Source organism: Pararge aegeria, chromosome 1 (assembly GCF_905163445.1).
Source record: "Pararge aegeria chromosome 1, ilParAegt1.1, whole genome shotgun sequence".
Taxonomy (NCBI): Eukaryota; Metazoa; Arthropoda; class Insecta; order Lepidoptera; family Nymphalidae; genus Pararge; species Pararge aegeria.
In genome coordinates, this window is record NC_053180.1 from 9,856,600 (window position 1) to 9,877,296 (window position 20,697).

The window sequence follows — 20,697 nt, forward strand, 5'->3', positions numbered from 1 at the left end:
ATCAGCAGGTCTGTCACTGTCAAATTAAAAAGGGGTTATGTTTGACTAAGATAAATTTAAGTTGCAAATAATTTAAAATTTCCTTATGATTCTGTGATAAATGCCATGCAAATTTAGCCACTGTTTAACTGAAAACCATAGTTATAATGTTAAGTGTATTCTAACGTGGATGTAGTAGCAATGACGTTCTATTTTAAGACTAAACTATTTGCGATGGATTGTGGCCAAAGGTTAAATTTTGATTGAGTTTAGGTATGAATTAGTAACAGTACATTTGGTTTAGGCCGAACCTGCCCTTCTTGTGTCTTGTAATGGATGAATTAAAGCTAAGAGCAGGAGAAAAAATAGAGGCATTCCAAGTGAGTACCTCTTCTCGTATTTTGCTATCCTGGTACCTCAGGTGTTTATTTACCTCTTAAGTTACAACTTTTTGTATAAATATTATAATAATGATTCATATATATAATATGTATTGAAGGCAAATTAAACTATTATTAGATTGACCCTGAACTTACATAACAATGTGTTATTTAACTAACAATGCTTTAAAGTTTCATTTTTAAGTGTAAGTAGGGCCCCGGTTGCCCTATATTTACTACAGGTAACCCTTTTCTCTAGCAGTTTTGATTTAGTTATATTCAGTATTATAAAATACAGGTTTCTTTGTACAAATGAATATATGAGTAACATTCAAAAATTTAAGATATTTGAAAAATTTAAGAGTATTTGAATTCCCAAAAATAAACATTTCGTAATAAAGCGTGATTTTAATAGTAATATTTAATAAGTAATAAAGAAATATAAGTCAAGAAATTTAAGGTTGCCACCCTAGTTATAATAAACTTTTCACTGAGGTACTTTTATTCTTTTTTTTTTAAATAACAGAATTTTATGCAAAATAAACCCTTATTAAAACGAATTTATCAAATGAAAAATAATGATTTTGCATAAACAGAAGATTTTACATGATTATAAATAATGTAGTTTTATTTGTTTTCAGGAAGCAGCCATTGTCGCAGCCAACAGTAGCAAAAGTAGATTTTATAATATACTTGAACAAACTGGTGATGCCATTGGAAGGGTAAGAATAGAATAGAATAGAATAGAAAAAACTTTATTGCAACACAACAAAAAAAAAAGGAAAATACAAGGAAAACAGTAATAGTACTTAGTGCTAGGGTGCAAAGGCGGCCTTATCACTAAAAGTGATCTTTTAAAGGCAACCTGAGCGTACGAAGCCGATAAAAGAGTGGAAAATGGATGGTGCATAAAGTAAGTTACAAAAAACAAAAAACAAAAAAAAAAAAAATGATTAGAAAACAAAAATCTTGAACAGTTTGTTATTTTTCTAAACTTATATAGAAACCATTACCACTACACTACTGCCTAAAAAAATCTTGTATCTTGTTAAAACTTTAAAATACTTAAATTCAGTTGAATCAGTTGAAAGTGCAAAAGAATTTTGATTCAGAAAATGCCATGTATTAGGTTAAATTGGCATCTTAAGCTTATAGAAATAAAATTGTAACTGTCTCTAAAAAATTCAAAAGTTTCTTTTTATTCTTCACTTCTCATCTGTTATAATAGTCTGATAAAGAATGTTCCCATTTATTAAATCATGTCAATCATCCCCTTTAACATTTACACTTATGGCCTAAGTTGTGATCTTTTTTGTAGCTATTAGCTTTTTTGTAGCTAACCCGTAGTTCCCAAGGGAACCCAAACTTATATGAAACTGTCCTATCCTATGATAATTGAGGTTGGCACAATGTCATCTTCAATCATGAAGACAGACTTGTTTTGGTTTTGTTCCTCAGACTCTCTTTCGGAATGTTTTGGTAGATGATATATACATGGTGTATTTCGTAACTGCCACTTTGGACTTTGTGATTAAAAGGTTATACAGTTTTACTGCAAAGTCAGTGTATCAGCTTTAGACTAACTAGTGACTTATAAACATGATAATTGTGTAAAGCTACTGAATTGTGGAATGCACTCCGATTGAACATAAGACAGTCGAAGTCATTCGGCATATTTAAAAATGCTGTTAAGGCTCATTATCTCGCTCAGTAAAGACGACTATTATTATTTATTTATCTACTCAAACTCATATCTAAGTATTTATGGTATATTAAGATATGTATTAGTATATTTATTTTTTATATTTATCAATAGTATTTTTGTATTTGTGTAATCTGGTTTATGTATTAGTATGTAGATATTCGTATGTATGTATTAAATTGTGTACCCCACCTATTCGTTTTCTTTTTAGTTTTCCTAATCCTAAGGTTGCCTGGCAGAGATCGCTACTTAGCGATAAGGCCGCCTTTTGTATTCTGCTTCATTCTTTATGTGTTTGTTCTTTTTTTTGTCTCGTTTTTCTGAGTGGTGTACAAATAAAGAGTATAAATAAATAAATAACTCCACAGCTCCGCCAGGCCTTCCAAGAGTTGTGGAACAATGACTTGGTGACAGAGGGCAGGGCTCGAGCTGCGGCATGGGCGCGGGAAGCGACGCGGCGCATTCAAGAGGGGGCTCCGCCTCTCTCACCTATGTTATTATACGAGGAACTCGTCACGCTCCTAAAAGACCATGGTAAGATTAATCGTTATGAATTTATAAAGAAATACAGCCTCGTATGTGACACTTTTATAGTAATAGTTAACAGAACACTCAGATTACCCACCATCATAAGTGGAAAACACTTCAAAAAATCAAGGAACTCTTCCTACCGACGGCCGATTGGCGCAGTGGGCAGCGACCCTGCTTTCTGAGGCCAAGGCCGTGGGTTCGATTCCCACAACTGGAAAATGTTTGTGTGATGAACATGAATTTTTTTCAGTATCTGGTTGTTTATATGTATATTATAAATATTCACCAGTTATCTTAGTACCCATAACACAAGCTACGCTTACTTTGAGACTAGATGGCGGTGTGTGTATTGTCGTAGTATATTCATTTATTATTTATTTATTTACAAGGAGCCACCCCGTATTCATTAGTCTGAGGCTTAGGTGTTGAGCTTAATTTTCCTGTAAATACACTGGCAGCCACATCTTAGACTGGAACACAGCATTGCAACAATGCTGGTTAGCGGCAAAAATAAGAATGGTGCTAGTACTTCTCCAGACAAGCTCTGTCACAAAAAGCTCTACTAGTACTTTAACTACCAGTAACCATCGCGCCATTAAAGAATATGATTATAAAAGACGGCGTGCTAACTATAACATTGTGCGAATGAGATAGCACGACATGGCCCGCCATACTTTAATTCTATTCTATAATAGCGCGGTCTTTACCAGACTACTTTCAAAGTCCTTCGGGTACTTGGTGAAGTACTATATATTTCTCTCTAACAAATATCTTTTAATTTTAATTATTATATATTCACTTAGCAATTAAAACACTAAACTTATTAATAGTATATTTTTAAACGAGATTGAAAACACCCCATTCTCACCTGAGATGTTTGTACCACTTTATTTATTGTTATCTTTCTTTTCCATTTCCGGTAAAAGATTAGAGATTACCTGCACTTTGGATTTGTGGTGATGGATTCTGGAACATACTCAATAGCAATGATTAAAACATTGCTATTTAAAACATTTAGCCGCATATTTTTAGTGTCATTGTAAAGAGTCTCTGGCATGTTCCCCAATCATTAAACCTTAACGATTATAAACGTTTCCTGGTAATCTTTATTATAACGTACTGTATGTCAATGAAAATGACCTAATATTTTATGAAGGGAGACAGATCAGACCAGGGAACATTCAGAAATTAATTAAAACTGCAAATCCTCTGTCGGGGATCGAACTCAGGACCTCCCACGTAAAAACACTGCGCTAGTAATGTGTGAAGAACTCACACATTACTAGTAACTAGCCACCTATATAGGCTATAAAACAATAAACTATAGTGGAACTATTTATTCAATAAGTTTTTATTCCGCTACACAGGTGGATTCCCAACAGCGTATCACAGTCCGTAACCAGCGTGTACGGGAGCTATGGTGATACGCTCGACCGTAACAATAGGAAGATCTACCTCCGAGCGGGAGATCGTGCTCGCGGACCGAGGTCCAAACATTCATATTTGGAAGTTGTATATATAGGCATTCTTCGTGAACACTTCGCTAGCGCGATGCAGGATTTTTGTGGCGACATCTAGTTCTGTAATGTGGAGACCGCTACACAGCGTATAAGCAAGGATACCGCGAAATATCTGCGGAACCTGGACATTAAATCTGCGTACTACCAATATCAATTCCGGCAATGTCTTTTCACTCTACCGTTTACAGCTCATCAAACCAATTTTCCAATATCTCATGTATGGAAAATATTTGGCCTGTCTCAGTGTGGAGACGCAGCATGATCATTTTCCTGTGCGGCGTGGCGTTCGGCGGCAGTGCCGGTCTGGTGATAGGGTTCCGAGTTGGCACCAGGGCGCCGAGTGGGCCGCACGCTCGCGCTTTGCACACACAGATAGACCAGACCGTCATACTTGTTGAAGATGCTGTATCCCCTGGTAACTATCGCTCATCTAATAAATACTTAAAAGCAATCTCTGAGCGTCCAATCTGCAAACTTGGGTACCCCACGTGGATGTGAACGAACCTATACTTGTATTCAGTGGCATCCATGGTGTGTTTAACAAGGAGAAGGAGCAATCATCTATCTATAAATATAAAAGAGAAAGTGAGTGGGTATGTTCCGTATAGGCTCCGAAACGGCTGGACCGATTTCAATGAAACTCTCGGATTGACCTGGCGAGTAATCCTGTAAAGTTTGGTGACGATCGGAGCACTCCTATTTTTGAACTGTCAAATACAGCTTTTATTTACTATGACTAATATATATATGATGAATATGATGATAATAGAATATCATCATATTCTATTGTTGGGTTTACATGGGTGTAGATAATGATCTTCACCCGCTCGAGTAGAGAATAGACGAGAATGAATACGGAGAGGAATAAATGATTTAATATATTATGAAACTTGAATTAAAAATTTAAATAACTAAGTTTATTGTTTAAATAAAATAAAGCAAAATCTAGCCCGGCGAAGCGGGCTGGGTACGCTAGTATAATATAAAACATAAATAACAGCTAACAAAGTTTTAGAATAGTCAGTGCTTGTGTGCTTGTATTATATACAGGTAAGCGATTTGTACATGGTAGTGCGTGTCAGAAGTCAAAAACGGATAATCGCATGGAAACTTATAATTGTTGATCACGAATTTGTTGGCGCCTTGTCTCAATTGGAGAAATTCCACATGCACGTTAAAAACAACTAGGAGTGCATAATATAATTGCACTCTTGTCCTACATTAAGTCCTGGTATTTCATCTAAGGGATTATACTGTGATATTGCAAGATTGATGAAATTGCGATCATCGCCATTTTCGACACAAGATGTCAGTAATGTTTAAACGAAATTTTGGCAGCAATATAATGAGATATATTTGTAGAAGTGTAACAGCCAAGCCTCAAAATGTATGTTCTCCCTAGGAGCGGGTATAGGCGAGGTTCTTATCCGAGTGCAAGCATTCAGCGTGTCGAGTGCAGATCGAGGGGTGCTACGCGGACGAGCGTCTGCCCTACGCTCTCTGGTAACCAATTCACCAGTTACAGTGGGTAGAGGATTTGCTGGTAAGCTACAATTGAATTATAATAATTTTGATTTTAAGGCATTTCATGCTTTAACGAGAGAATCTGAGAAGCAAAGCAAATATTTCAGAAAAGTACCATCATTCATATATTTTTTTTTATTACACACATCGTAATTTTTTTTTTCGTCGAACATCCACGATCCATTTAAACCTATCTGATCTACAGTAACCCAGAAATATTCAAGTTAATTAAAGTTTACTACACCAGTAAAAAAATTATACTTTAATTTCAAATTTGAAAGCTTAAATCTTCTGTAGCAAAAATCAACCGTACCTAATAAATTGAATTGATACCGCGCACACTCCATATAGGATGCTTCCTATACACAAAACTATTTATTTAATAATATCACAATATTTTACCAAACAATAGTAGACATTGGATTAACTGGGTCATTTTTATAACACGATAGACTACAAAAAAGTTACCCCCGACGTACCAATGCATATGTTTAAGCAATGTGTTGAAACACATTGTTTATACTTATGCATTGGTAGGTCAAAAATTTTCCTAAGAATAATCTCGTTAAAACCTAAACTCAACCCCACAAATGACATCTGTATTATAAATTACTGTTTATCCACAGGAGTGGTTTTAGACGTAGGCCCCGGTGTGAGTGATCTGGAAATGGGGGATGAGGTCTGGGGTTGCGTGAGTGAATGGAGTGGGGGTGCGGCGAATGAGCTACTTGCGATTAGAAGGTGGGTATATTAACATTTAAAGTATAGCTTTTGATATCTATATGCACGTCTCCAAAACACGGAACGAGGGTTAATTTTTATTCCTGAAAAGTAACGAATCCTACGGGTGAAAAAATAAGAAAACGAGAACAACGTTGCGTCCTCATCTTCATCATCAACATATCGACAGAATGAGAAGGGTTAAGGCCGTATTCCACCACGCTGGCCCAGTGCGGATTGGTGCACTCCAATTTTTGGGAACTCTTAGGCATGCAGATTTCCTCACGATGTTTTCCTTCACCGTTGAAGCAAGTGATATTTTAATCACTTAAACCTAGTATTTATAACTCAAAAGTTATATTGTGTACTATTATCACAAGAAAACTTTGAGACGCGCTTGCTATACTTTAAAACGTTACCCTGGTAATATCTCGGGATAGATAGTGATGAACCTTTTTTTTTTTTTAGTACGCGAGTGAGTAAGCGGCCGCGCCATCTAGCGGCAGACACTGCCGCATCGCTCCCTTGGGCGGGGACACTAGCATTAGCTGCCATACAAAAAATACGATACAATTTAAATAACTGCAAAGGAAAACGGTAAGTTTCTTACTCACGTTCAATAGTTTCCATAACAACGACGTTTCAAAAGTTTCTACCTCACAGAATAATAAAAATAAACTTTGTTTTAATAATATATTTTTTTTAAGACTTTTTTAATTATTTAAGATCTCTGAGTATTCCAAAATGAGGTTAAAATGTAATTTACTATTATTAAAGTTCTTAATCGCGATAAAAAACATTTAGTAAAATCTTCCAAGCTATATAAGTAAAAAATCGTAAATTAAATTGAATCTTTCAAGCTAGCACGTGCGTAGAAACCCTTGGGGTATGAGCTTAATATAACTGTTATATCTGTAATTTCGATCCACCATATTAGACTGCAACATCACTTAGGAAATTAACGACTTTCTTTAACGGTAAATTAATCGTCATAGTGAGGTAACCTACTAGCGAAGAAGTGTATTATGGAGAACTCTCCATAATGTTCTCAAAAGGCATGTGAAGTCTACCAATCTGCACTCTGCCAGCTTTGTGGACTACGGCCTAAACTCTTTTCTTTCTGAGAGAAGACCCGTGTGCTGTAGTGGGCTGTTAACGGGTTGATATGATGTTGATAATAAGTTTGTCAAATGGCGTGTGAAGTCTACCAATCTCCACTCTTCCAGCTTTGTGGACTACGGCCTAAAATCTTTTCTTTCTGAGAGGAGAACCGTGTGCTGTAGTGGGCAGTAACGGTTTGATATAATGTTGATAATAAGGTTGTCAAAAGGTGTGTGAAGTCTAACAATCCCCACTCTGCTTTTGTTTACTGCAATCTAAACTCTTCTCATTCTTAGAGGAGACCCGTTTCCTGTAGTGGGCCGGTAATGGGTTGATCGTGATGATTTTTCAGTGTGTGCGTGATCGGTGCGGGTAGCGGGGAGGGCTGCGCACTGGTACAGTTGCTGAGCTATTGGGGTGGCAGGATCACGGTCGCGGCGCCGAAGAAAGTACACCATTCACTCAAAAACTTGGGTACGTGGGTGGTGGAATCAATCAATCCTAGCCGTATTCGGTCACAGCGACTGTTTCGGATTCCGGACTCGCATAACCTTATTTAGAGCTAAACGTGCGGCTGCATTCGCTACACATATATTATAATAAACTAAAAAGATTTTTGACGTGACAACGCCTTATAATTCAATGGAGCCGGCTGCACGCACGAAAAAACATGACGCATGCGGCGTTACCTCGCTCTGAGGCGTTCCATTCAAGGCTTGAAGTGCAAGCGAGAGCGCGGAACGAGCGACAAAGAGGCACAGTCGGCCTCCGCGTTCGACATCTGTCTCTCTCCTACTTGAGTGAGCGATGCGTCCGCGTGGACAGCTTCTATACAATAATACATTTACATGTTTTCGGCAAGGATGAAGTGCAGTGACAAGTGAATGAGGTGTCAATTGTTTATAGCAACGATAATATCTACCAAACAAATAAAATTAAAATTTTCTTTTGAAAAATGCAACTATTCCATCAGTATTTTCTTACGACGTTGTCACGTTCAACTATCGTCAGTAAGCCGACTTTACAGACAACCAAAAACAAGCGATAAACTCTGAAACTATAGTTTTAATCATTATTAAAAACGATTGTATTCAGAAGCGATATATTCTTTAGTTTACTTCAATAACAAGAAGATTGCATACTGAAATAATTCTTTGTCAGCAGATAAAAGTCTAACAAGCTGCTTTACCCTTTTAGTGCTCTCATTTATCTAGTATGGTACTTATGATACTTCGAAGTATGTACCTACTACAAAAATATAAATAAATTATAAAACGCTCAAGAACCATATTGGTGTTGGCTGTCTTTTAAGAAAATTAGAGTGTGATTTACAATGTTCATTATAAGGCATATCATATTATTACTTACTAAGAGGGATAATTTTATTGTAAAGCCTTATAGTAGCTTGATATACCTTGACCTTGACAGCATTCTTGTCCTTGGACGCATGATTTACTACTACTTTATTTGTAGTATATAATGAAAAATTTAAATACGTACAAGATCCCGAAGTGTTTACGTTTATGAATAAGGTTTCCGCGTTTGCGTAATGTACGTTAGGACCCATAGGTAACGTGGGCGAAACCACGATGTACAGTCTTTGTAAGAATTTACAATTTATTTTCTAACTTCTTTTTTAATGCAATCCTTTCATTGCTTTCTTACATATCTTTGATTCAAAAGTTAAAATATAAAAACAAATAAAAGGAAAAGGGATTTTGTTTTCCCTTTAGGTGCCCACGAATTTATCGACACGGAAGGAAACAACGAACTTGTGGCGCCATCTTGGCTCATTCTGGAACAGTATGCAAGTCGCGCCGGTCCATGGGACTGCGCGCTCTGTTGCTCCGGTGCGGGTTCTCCACCGTTCCCTCTGCCGGGACCTAACACGCTTCTCAAGTGAGTTCCCTCTTTTTCTCTTTATCTCTTTTTCTCTCTGCTACTCGCCCACTCTGTCTGTCTCCAGCCTTTTCCTCATAACCCGAAGATGCCTGTGAGTGTAATCACAATCCTACTAATGTTTTGTAGTGTATTTTAGAGTTTAAACTGTAATCTGCACCAAATATTAATAATTACATACATTTTGTACATGTACACTTACATACTTGATTTTTTGTTTATAAGGCGATCACAACGTCATGATCGTAGAAAAATGACGATTTTGCTGCATTTTAACTTTACATATTGCCAATTTGGCATTAGTTGCAAAGCATTGTTTTGTATGACAATATGAAATGCACCTTTGGAAGTTGTTAAAAACGGCCATAAATCATAATAGGTTGGAAATAAAATTTGTGACCAAAAGTTTTTTTTCTTTTTGATTATTAACGATAGGCCAGCGCTTAAACAATCATTCCTGTTGCAAAGCAATGACAAGGTCTAGGTTAGAGCGCGCCTGCCTCAAATATGCCGATTCACTCTTGCTTTGAAGGTCTCTAGTTATACGTAGCGGGAAACACGGTTGGTGGGCGGCGTTTAACATTTTAGCGCTAAAAACAAATCATCTCGTGACGATTTCTCTGGCGCCGTCTACGCTTCGATCCCTGGGCATGGGGGATTTGCTGAATTTTCTCGGGTCTGGTCTAGTTGAGGACTTCGGCTGGTTACCACCGTACCGACAAAGACATGCCACCTAGTCATTTAGCCTTTTATTACTACAATAGTTTCAGAGCATTTGTTTTTATTTATTGACGGCTGATTGGCGCAGTGGGAGCGACCCTGCTTTCGGAGTTCAAGTTGTGTGATGAACAAGAATGTTTTTCAGTGTCTGGGTGTTTATCTGTATTTTATAAGTATTTATGTATATTATTCGTATAAATATTTATCAGTCTTCTAAGTACCCATAAAACAAGCTACGCTTACTTTGGGACTAGATTGCGATGTGTGTATTGTCGTAGTATATTTATTTATTTATTTATTTTTGCAGAGCTACAGCACCTCGAAAAGCAATGGTGGAGTTGCGACCACAGACCCTCGTCACAGACCGCCTTCCAACGCCCTTCTGGATCCTATTCACTGCTTCCTTCTACACGATAAGGATTTGTAGGGTAAGTTTAGTAAAATACGGTTTTTATTTTAAAGAACTGGCTTATAATCAAAGCAACACATTGAAAATAAATAGGGAACTTCTTAACGGTGTCTTCACGTCTTTTGTCAAAGTACCGATATAACCGGGACCGATAGTTTAACGTGCTCTCCGAAGCAAGGAGGTTGACAACGCCAATTTCCGAACTACGGGCTTGTACTGAAAATTCTTTAACATAGAAAAAACATTACCTAAAAATTTTATTCCCGACCCGGGATTCGAACCCAAGGCCCCGTGATCCATTATTATTGCTAACCACTATACCAACGAGGCAGTTATAATCGTTATCATTTTATATTTCATATTGATAATTTCTTAAACCCACAGTGGCTGCTAGGATGTGGTACTCACACAGACTGGCTGGAAGACAGAAATCATCTCCATCCAGGTCTGGAAACTCTACGACAGTTGGTGGAATCTGGTCAACTGTCGCCAGTGCTAGACAAAGTAAGTTTACGTGTAAAAACTAAAGTAAAAAATAACTAAATAGTTCAATAAAAACTAAAAAACACGCTTAACTATCCATAAAAAAATAAAAATTTACTTAAAACCTATGTAACAATGTCACCCTCAAAAGTAGTTAGCTTTTTTTTCAATAACAATAGCATATTTCTTATTAAAAAAGATTTATCATTAAAGATTTTTTTTGCTTTACCATTGTTTAACTGCTAACTATTGCCAAAATACTTAATTAAAAGTAAGTCCGGTAAAACAAGAATTTCGTGTTTTTTTTCCCAAGCCAGATCAACTCGGTAAATCTCAGTATATATTCCTACAAGTCGAATGTTAGCTAGTTTTTTTTGTTCTGTTATTTAGTTCAGTGACATATTATGCATTATATTCATATCTTTTGTGGGGTCTTAATTATTACATCACTATAATTTTAAAAACTTTTTTCTATGAATTTTATTTTATATACGGCAAAGATAAGGAAGACAATCCTAGACATCTACAGTACTATTGTTTCATCTTCTTTTATAACAGTCCCCGGCTGGACTTAGGGCCTCTCCCCACGGAAGGGTTTGCCTATAATCACCACGCTGGGCATATAGGGTTGGTGGTCACAGTAAATGCTAGTAGGTCGCACAGAGGACGCATTTTATCCTCGTACGACACCCGCAAGAAAAGGAAGATTGAGGGAAAGTAACAACTGTATCCTGATCGGCCGTAAACAAACGACATAATTAATTGATTATTTAAATACAGATTTCCTTAAAGCCTTTGGAATAAATAAAAGTTTGTATTCGAATTTTAGGTCTTCCTCCCACAAGACTTCGAGTCGGCACTCGCGCACGCATGCAGCGACGAGGCTATCGGCACCACAGTCATCAGATTCCCTTAACAAATGTATAGAATTTTTTTTTAAACATTATAGATAGTGGAGAAATCGAAATCGCTCAAAACTTGAATGGTATGAGAAATAACAAACTAACAGCACACTAATCGTCATAACAGTTACGCATTGTTATGTCAAAAGCACCTTTCAAATATCAAAAGTTTTTGTAAATGAGGCCCAAAATGATTTTATTTCTATATGAATACCGAATATTTTGGAAAAAAATGTGAGCATCGTACCGCCATAATTATCTGAGTGTCCCGGAGCCTGAGTCCGCTATTGCAATTCTGTCACAGTAAAAACAATAGAAAAAGCACTTTTTTTTTCTATCATTTATTATTTTTCTTTTTTTTTTTAATTTATTAACAATGTTTAAAAATAAATTAAAAAACACTATTAAAAATTTATAAAAAAAAACTTCCACCCTCTGCTTGCGGGACTTTTGATTGCCCAAGCAACCGGTGGTCAGGGCTCCAGAGTGAGGAACCACCTCACAATACGCGCTGTTTCAAGGACTACTGCCTTCTGTATCCGACCCTTGATCCAACAACCCAGCGAAAGCTTCTTAAGATGTTGGTCGAAGCTGGGAAAAGCACATTTATTATTAATAAAATATTATATGCAACAAATAGTCAATGAAGTTTCTTCTTAAATAATTTACTGTGAAAAACAAGCGAAATTAAACATAACTGATACCTACCAAGATACAGACTTACAGGTAGTGTGGGTAGCAACTGAAATCCGGATTGAGCTGGATTTGTTGTCAAACAGTTTAATATTAATAAACGTTTTGTTTTTATAGCCACATAATTATTGTAATTGCAGACTTAGGCCCAGGGTCATATATGTTTAATCAGTCTGTCTTGCTCGCACTTATTATAGCCCGTGTATTGTAAGAGCGAGAGATTTACTGACGTTCATGATAGACGACGGGTGCAATTTAAATTTATTTTCAATGTTATTCTTTTTGTGAATAATATATTTCGATAAAACTAACTATGTGGCTTATCCTGCCGTACGAAGAGACCAAGGTTTCTATTCTATTATTACAGCGCTAAATCTAGTCCGATTCAGCAAGGAACATTTTACAATAGTAAAATGATGCCAATTCTGTTCTAAAAAATCTCTAAACTTAACTAAATTGACAGGTCTAGAAAAAAAATTGTCCTCTTCTTATTGTTTCCGGGGGCAAAGGATATAAATTACTAATTTTACCTTTATTTATTATAAATCGGACAATTTAGTTTAGCTGAGATTTGTGTACAACAAAATATACACTATTTAGTGCTGTAATTTTAGTTTAGAGTTTGTACAATAGAATAATTTAATTCAACTTAAGAGATTTTACACTGTTCTGTATTCTACTGTAAAAGTCAGATATTAGTAGAAATTACCGAATAATACGTTAATTTCCAATTTCCGGTTGTAAAAATCCAATGGAGGGAAAATTGGCGGTGCCATCTTCATCTCTAAAGTCAATTAAAACTTATGTAACAATGTCACCCTCAGTAGTAGTTGGTTTTTTTTTCAATAACAATAGCAATAATTAAAACAGATTATTTATGAAAGATTTTTTTGATAAAGCCTACTTTAACGGATTGCCATTGTTTAACTGCTACTAATGCCAAAATACTTAATTATAAGCAAGTCCGGTAAAACAAGATTTCGTCTTCTTTTCCCAAGCCAGATCAAGTCTTATCGACTTTTATCTCAGTATATATACCTACAAGTCTAATGTTAGCTAGTTTTTTTGTTCTGTTATTTTTAGTTCAGTGTCATATTCTTGGTCATCATGATTTCATCACTATGATTATAAAAACCATTTTCTAGGAATTTTATTTTTTTTATACAGTAAACAAAGACAGGTGTACAATACAAAGATAAGAAAGACAATCAAAAGGCAAACATTTTAGATTTAATTTAAGTTAGTTTCTAGTTATTTAAACCCAAATAAACTCTACATAAGTGTAACTTTATGCCTTGTAACAGAACAATAAAATAAGCATAAATTATAACAAGGTTCCTGTACGAAATATACTTAATATTTATACAAATACTGTAGGTAAATACATTGTCAGTTTCGTCGTCATTTATAAAAATACAGAAATAATTAATAATTATAGAAGGAAATGAAACTTATAAACAATAATTGAAGACTGTACAAAAACTTATTGTTCTAAAAATTAGTTTTGTAAATAAAGATGTTTGAACCTGAATAGGTGCTATTTAACAGTAAAACATTATTTTTGCTCAGCTAACTGCATTAAACTTTTCATATTTAGTAATAAGTAAAAACCTAAAGTCACAAAACTATAAAAAGATATTCTCCACTAACGTCATTGTACTAAAAACATTCGGACAATTTATGCTTAAGACCGAACTTGAATACAGGACCACGGTAAACGTGTAGGCCCATTTTTACTCCGTTTTAGTAAAAATTACCTTAAGGTATTGGTGTATATTTTATATATATTTTTAAGTGTATGTTGCAACCTACAAACAGAAGCTTTAATAGATATATAAAACTTATTAACACAAATTGTACTGATCGTGAATAATAATATATTCACTTAACTGCGTCCAATTTTATTTATTATCTAACTATGTACCTACTCTTTAAATAAACAAACGAAAGCGACACTTGAAACTTAGGATAAAAACATTCTTATCGATAAATTTTCAAGTTGGCCTTTTATGTATCGTTAAAGATTTTTATATAATGATATTCTACTGGGATTAATGCAATTAATTGAGCAAAACATTTTTTTTTATGTATACCATATATTTAGTAATAAACAAAGTTTTGATAAATTTTTAATATTACGTGCTTTAACGTCTTGGTTTTAAGAATATTCCTATGCCCCCTAATAAAAAACTTAAGCCATCCATAAACTACATACTGAAATATATGTAAATAAAAATTTTCCAACTGTAGATAGAGATGTTATTTTCAAAATAAACTATTATTACATATAACACGAGTTTTTTTTACTGTACTTTTCAACGAAACTATGTTTCCATCTAAATTACTTGTTGGGACTGCCATTCTTCATATAAAACCAGGAATTACTTTAATTTGCTTAATCTTTTTCTTCCATTTCTATAATCCACTCGATTAATTTTGCTGATTGAGCTAGAATTTGGTATTTAACATAATAGCTGAGAAGTTCACCAAACAACGCTTAGTCCGTGGACTACGGCCTAAACCAAGCCCACGCTAAAAGGAGATCCGTGCCCTTCAGTAAAACGCTGGTAATAGGTTGATATTAATGAGAGATAAATTACCGCCTGAGGCAGCGGTAAGTGCAGACCTCTACTAAAGAGGTTCGCGGAGTCACGTCAGTGTATACTGTATAGGACCTTTACGATAGGAACATTAAATCAATGACCTTAACGATGAAGCGTAGTCCCCGTTTTCTTTCCTCGTTAACGGGGACAGTGGAATATCTGTATCTGTTGTCTGCGGCTACCTGTGACTTGCGTCATATCTATTTACTTTGTTTTGTATCCTTTGTATTTTAAAAACAGGTGAAAATATTCTAATTATCTTTGCTGAGGTCAGTATGGGTCCTTATTTCTCTCCGCACTTCCAGCACGATTGCTCTGACTATGAGCAAAAATCCCTACTAATATTATAAATGTGAATGTAAGTTTGTTTGTTACGCTTTCACGCGAAAAATACTAAACCGATCTTCATGAAACTTTTTATACATATTCTTGGAGGTATTAGAAATAATATAGTATACTTTTCATTGAAAAAAAAAAAAAAAAAAAATACGTAAGATAAAAAAATGTTTGTGAAATAATCTCAAATATGACTATAGGTGTAGACTATGTAGCAGTACGCTGCCTCCCAAAAGTACGCGGGCGAAGCCGCATGACACATCTAGTAATTTTATATGTTTTATAAGCAGTTTGATCGTCAGACCTCTGTATGACCCTCTATGACCTCTGTATGAAACGGGATAAAAAAATAATCGTATCATTTTAAAAGACAATAAAACAATGCATCGTTCAAACCACATTTATTATTGTTTGAACACAACCTAATTACAAATACATAACATTAAGTACGAAGATAACAACAGTATATGGTTAATTAAAAATGCATTTTGTAAGTTGAGGGCTTAGGTCCAGATGTAGGTAGTAAAACAGTAAAATTGAAAACGCTATTGGAAGTAAAGCCCCTGGACCATAAAACTATGGCTAAAGCGAGGTTAGCTCGCAAACTAATTACAAATTGGAAACTATTCGGCTTAAGAATAACACTTTTCGTAACATTTTAAGCTATTTCATGAAAGTAGATACATCTATTTTATGAACATTTATAGAAATTGGTCCTTAAGAGTGAATTTTCATTGGTCGATGCCCATATGCGGTCACTAGTGAAATGCACCAGTCGATATATCATACTATTGGCATGTCCGAAATCTTTCGTAACCTAAATACGCTATTTAACGACCAATGAAAATTTACTCTTATTAAGTTTTAAGAATAATCATATATTTGAGCTAATCGGATACTATTATTTTCAATACATTTGCTCGGAAAATAGCCCTTTCATAATCGCGCTCTGAAACCCGTTAAACTACCTGCAAAGCAGTCTACTGAAAAAAAATACCGCACAGTAGTACAAATTCTGCTGTACAGAAATATTTTAACATATTTAACAAAAATCGAGCTAAAGTTTAAGGGGCAGATTGTGAAAAGGACAGCACTTCTTTAAGAACTGTCAATGTAGCTCAGTTTAGTTCAGGGCTTACCAACCTGGACGCCATAGAAAGTAAAGGTGCACCGCGAGGCGCTTCTTTTGTACTCAAGCATAAAATCAAAAAAAAAAAAATTTTGTGCAACAATGTGACGGCTTCTCTCACACTTTGAAATATTGTGTAGAGATCACAAAGCTCATACATCCCATTGGTAGTTTTATTTTTCTGAATTGTTTGTTAAAACTTATTATTTATTGTTTTATTAGTTTCACAATGAGGATGTTTTATTTCTTGCGCCTATCTGCTACTAATAAGTACCCAAATCTAGCAAGTTAAAATACATAATTTTAACTTGCTAGGACTAGGATGTAGGCGCCGTGACCAATTTCCTAACTTGTAATTGCGCCGCTCGCTGTCTTAATAAGGTTGGGAACCCCTGGTTTAGAGATTTGTGTACAACAGCACCACAAATCTGCAAATACTCCCATTTTTTTTTTTTAATGCCAGTATGAGAACGATTGCAAAGGCTGTTTCAACAAATGTATTAAAAACGCAGTATCATACAGATGTGTGCAGTAATAAATAACAAAATTATCCCACATGTGATTCCACATTAGAACTTAAATATTAATTTATCTTTAACTACCGCACTTTTAAGATTATTAAATCATTACTAAAAAATGCGAGTTCGTAATTTAGTGTGCTAATTCAGTGGTACAGAAATAAAACTCGTGAGTCTAAAACCATTTTTTGTCGCTACCCCAACAGACGAAAATATAATAAATTAAATGTTTTTCTTCTCTAGCTCGTCTTATTATGTTTTGAAAATAGAATATAAATTTTTGAAACATTCTTACACTAAAAAAGGCTTGCTGCTTGCTTGTTGCTTTATCTGTAATATGTCATCGTCGCGTGCAAACTTTGTTAAAATTGATGCCCGACTTGAATGCTGTTTTCGTAACACAATCATATAATTGGACAGGTCCTTAGAAACACAGTAATGTGGTAGAAGGAAACCCTGCATTTGTTTCTCACTCTCCTGAAATATACTGTCAATTTTTATGCGTGGTTTTGTATTGTACATATATAACTTTACAGCAGTTTCTTAGAAAAGCTCCTAAATGCGCTAAAAAAGAAGGTTTTTATCGGGTTTTTTTAACCGTTATATTAATACTTGAAGTGTTACATACAGTGTTTATAATTATTACCGACCAATATTGGTTCCAAACAAGGTAGCAACGTGTGGAGTCGGGGTAAAACCAAACGTTGGTTCGTAAAGCGACTTATGTCATTGCTGTCAAAACTACACTGACCAATGAATTAGCCTTAATAAAACCGAAAGATATCTATTCCTCAGATATGCTATTTTCTGCGATTCTAATAAACACTAATAACTAGGGTCAGATTTGTTGTGAATTGTTAGAGTACAGAAAGTCTTAAAACAGTAGAATATAACATTTATCAAGAGGTGAATCTATTTTTATTCATTATGATACAATCGGTCGCAATATCAGCGATAGATATTCAGATTGAACCCCAAAAAATAAATAAAAAATAATGACTTAACAAACATGGTTAAAGGAATCAACATTTGTTATGTAAATTGTATACAGTACTTGTATGAAGAGGCCTCAAACAAATGGTAACTGAATTTGTTAGGTCGTATGAACAGAATCATTGGGAATGTATAACACCTTTAAGAAATAAATTAAAGCTCATTTCATTTCTGTTTCGAGTCAAATCGTTGTCGAGTAGATATGGTGTGCACTAACTCCACTCGACCAAAATAGTAGATTTAGTGTAGATGTGACCCAATTCTCACAAGAAAAGACTTATAAAAAGCTTTTATCGCATAATATCGTGTTTTAGATACATTTATTTATCTATTATCGACCTTTGACCGAATTTAGGTATAATAAATACAGGAGATTCTTTTATTAATATCTCGAAATCATACTTTTTGGAATGTAAATACTGAACACACAGACCTATAAATAAACAAAAACCAGACAACATAATATAATTATATAATCTATAAAATAATTTGTTAATATATTAGTTTTCATCTCATTTTCTCATACACTCATATTAAGGCATATTCTTTTAATAATTTTTTAATTAGATAGATATTAGATTCAGCGGAATGCAATTAGCTTACGTTCGTAGACAGAAATATCTAGGAATCTAATAATACCGTATAATTTAGAAAATTTATTCCAGTTAACGATTTCCAATTCCGATAAAATTCTCCAATAATTTAAAATTTCATAATTATTGATCATAAATTCAACATTGTTATAACTCTCACTAACATCATCCCTAATCACCAGTTATAACCCATATCACCACAATATACTTTATCATCCAAAATCATATTAAATATCTTACTGTAAAAGTATCACCGCCTTCACACCAAACTATATGTATGGATGTTTCTGGGAAAAAACCAACACCATTTCTTATTTATTTCATTTCTAGGGTTCCGTACCCGAAGTCGGCCAACTGTCACCATTTACTAAGTCTCCGCTGTCCATATCTCCGTCCGTCCGTCGATCTGTATCTCATGAACCCTTATTAGGTAGTAAAAGATCTCTTTTATGTTTATCTTACAGAGTTTAATCGAATATCTCTCATAACAACATTACTCGTTCTAAACTTAAAAACTGTACAACTGTCATATCAACAATTACCGGCTAACTACAGGGCACTGCAGGGTGATTACGTATCTCGCGACAGGTTTGCGAGAAGCGTAAATCTTGCAACAATGAGAAGGGTTTAGGCCATTGTCCACCAGACTGGCCCAGTGCGGATTGGTTAAGTCCACGCGCCTTTGAGTAAATCATGGAGAACTAAGGTAAGGTAACTGTGAGGTGCACAGGAACATGCAGGTTTCCTCACGATGTTTTCCTTCACCGTCGAAGCAAGTTATATTGTAATTGCTTCAATAAGCACATAACTTAGAAAAGTTAGAGGTGCGTGCTGGAATTCGATCAGGGCACCATCGAAAGTGAAGTCGAAGTCTTAAACTGTCTATCACCGAATTTCCACTCAACTAAGATCGATCACAGATTATGAACATTTTGACCAATCAGTTTTTGTTTTTTAAACATATAGGCAAAGGCAGATTTGCTTACAGTTAGAGTGGAAATGAGCACGAAATTTATATTTCTTACATCGCTTTAACAGCAAATAATAAAAAACCTTTTTAAAATTATTAATGATAGATGCTGTAGTATTTTATATCGCAGACGGGTACGGAACCCCTTCTCGTAATTCAACTCGCACATCTGGCTATATCGTGCGCCCACTCTTCATACTTCACAAGAAGTACTTATTTATATAAATATATTGTAACCTTAGTTAGCAATTTGACATTTAATTACAACAGTAGTTTTCCAACAGAGCCCTTAGTGGAAGTTTTCTGGTAAACTAACGTCACTTGAACTGTAGCGTCATGTTTTACCAAGGAATAAAGAATATCTAAAATACATATATATGGTAAATAAGCTTAAGCGGATCAATTCACCATTAGTGTCCACATTTCCTGACTACGTAAAGTGTCATCATCGGTAAATACTCTATCTACACCGAATTGAATGTATTTTTTAGAGAACTTTGTGCAAAATAAAAAGCAGTATCATTTAAAATGACTTCTTAGTGATTCAGAGATGCCGCCCAATATCTCCCCCAATTAGTCCCAGTTACGTTTGTTAACTTGAAAACTCACACTGGCTTATGACTCTGGCTTATGGCTACGGCAATCTAATCTTAACGCTTTTTGTAACGTAAACATTTGTCCTTGAACGAAGATATGTCGCTTTTACTTCACACAAAAATCATTTCGTTCACATTTAAGACGGCATAGCCATAAAGAAGGTTTGCCTTTGAATACTTGATGCATACAATTAAATCTCATGAAATAATCATCGTTAGTTGATCGAAAGCCTAATTAAAGATTCAATTGAATTATTAATGGATTAGTTTAGCTTTTGGAAGCATTACGTGTGAATATTGTATTGTTATGCGAAGCAGCTAGCAGCGTACGTCGAATACATTTCAAGCAATCATTATTTTGTTACATTCATTCTCCATCTGTAATAAATAAAACAC

The 20,697-nt window shown here is 34.9% G+C and overlaps 2 protein-coding genes across 6 annotated transcripts in view; one reads left to right on the top strand and one right to left on the bottom strand.

Annotated features, from left to right (window-relative positions):
* The first annotated feature begins 26 nt into the window (after nt 1–26).
* Nucleotides 27–14,807, top strand: LOC120624112 (reticulon-4-interacting protein 1, mitochondrial-like). Its single transcript, XM_039890468.1, has 12 exons — nt 27–359; nt 1,001–1,081; nt 2,430–2,595; nt 4,357–4,527; nt 5,515–5,655; nt 6,263–6,377; nt 6,825–6,953; nt 7,810–7,931; nt 9,191–9,356; nt 10,384–10,504; nt 10,870–10,989; nt 11,798–14,807. The coding sequence occupies exons 1-12, from the start codon at nt 312–314 to the stop codon at nt 11,882–11,884; spliced, it is 1,467 nt and encodes a 488-aa protein (XP_039746402.1). The 5' UTR covers nt 27–311; the 3' UTR covers nt 11,885–14,807.
* A 1,081-nt stretch (nt 14,808–15,888) lies between these two features.
* Nucleotides 15,889–20,697, bottom strand: part of LOC120624253 (protein EFR3 homolog cmp44E) — a 35,370-nt gene continuing 30,561 nt past the window's right edge. For all 5 annotated transcript variants that reach the window (XM_039891097.1, XM_039894256.1, XM_039892674.1 and 2 more), the window contains one exon: nt 15,889–20,679. In XM_039891097.1, the coding sequence (XP_039747031.1) occupies nt 20,679 (1 nt within the window). In that variant the 3' untranslated portion in view covers nt 15,889–20,678. The remainder of the gene's footprint in view (nt 20,680–20,697) is intronic.

Coding starts and splice junctions, on each gene's coding strand:
- LOC120624112 (XM_039890468.1), top strand. CDS start 312: ATGGATGAATTAAAGCTAAGAGCAGGAGAAAAAATAGAGGCATTCCAA. Junction 2,596..4,356: donor CACGCTCCTAAAAGACCATG/GTAAGATTAATC, acceptor GGCCTGTCTCAG/TGTGGAGACGCAGCATGATC. Junction 9,357..10,383: donor GGACCTAACACGCTTCTCAA/GTGAGTTCCCTC, acceptor TTATTTTTGCAG/AGCTACAGCACCTCGAAAAG.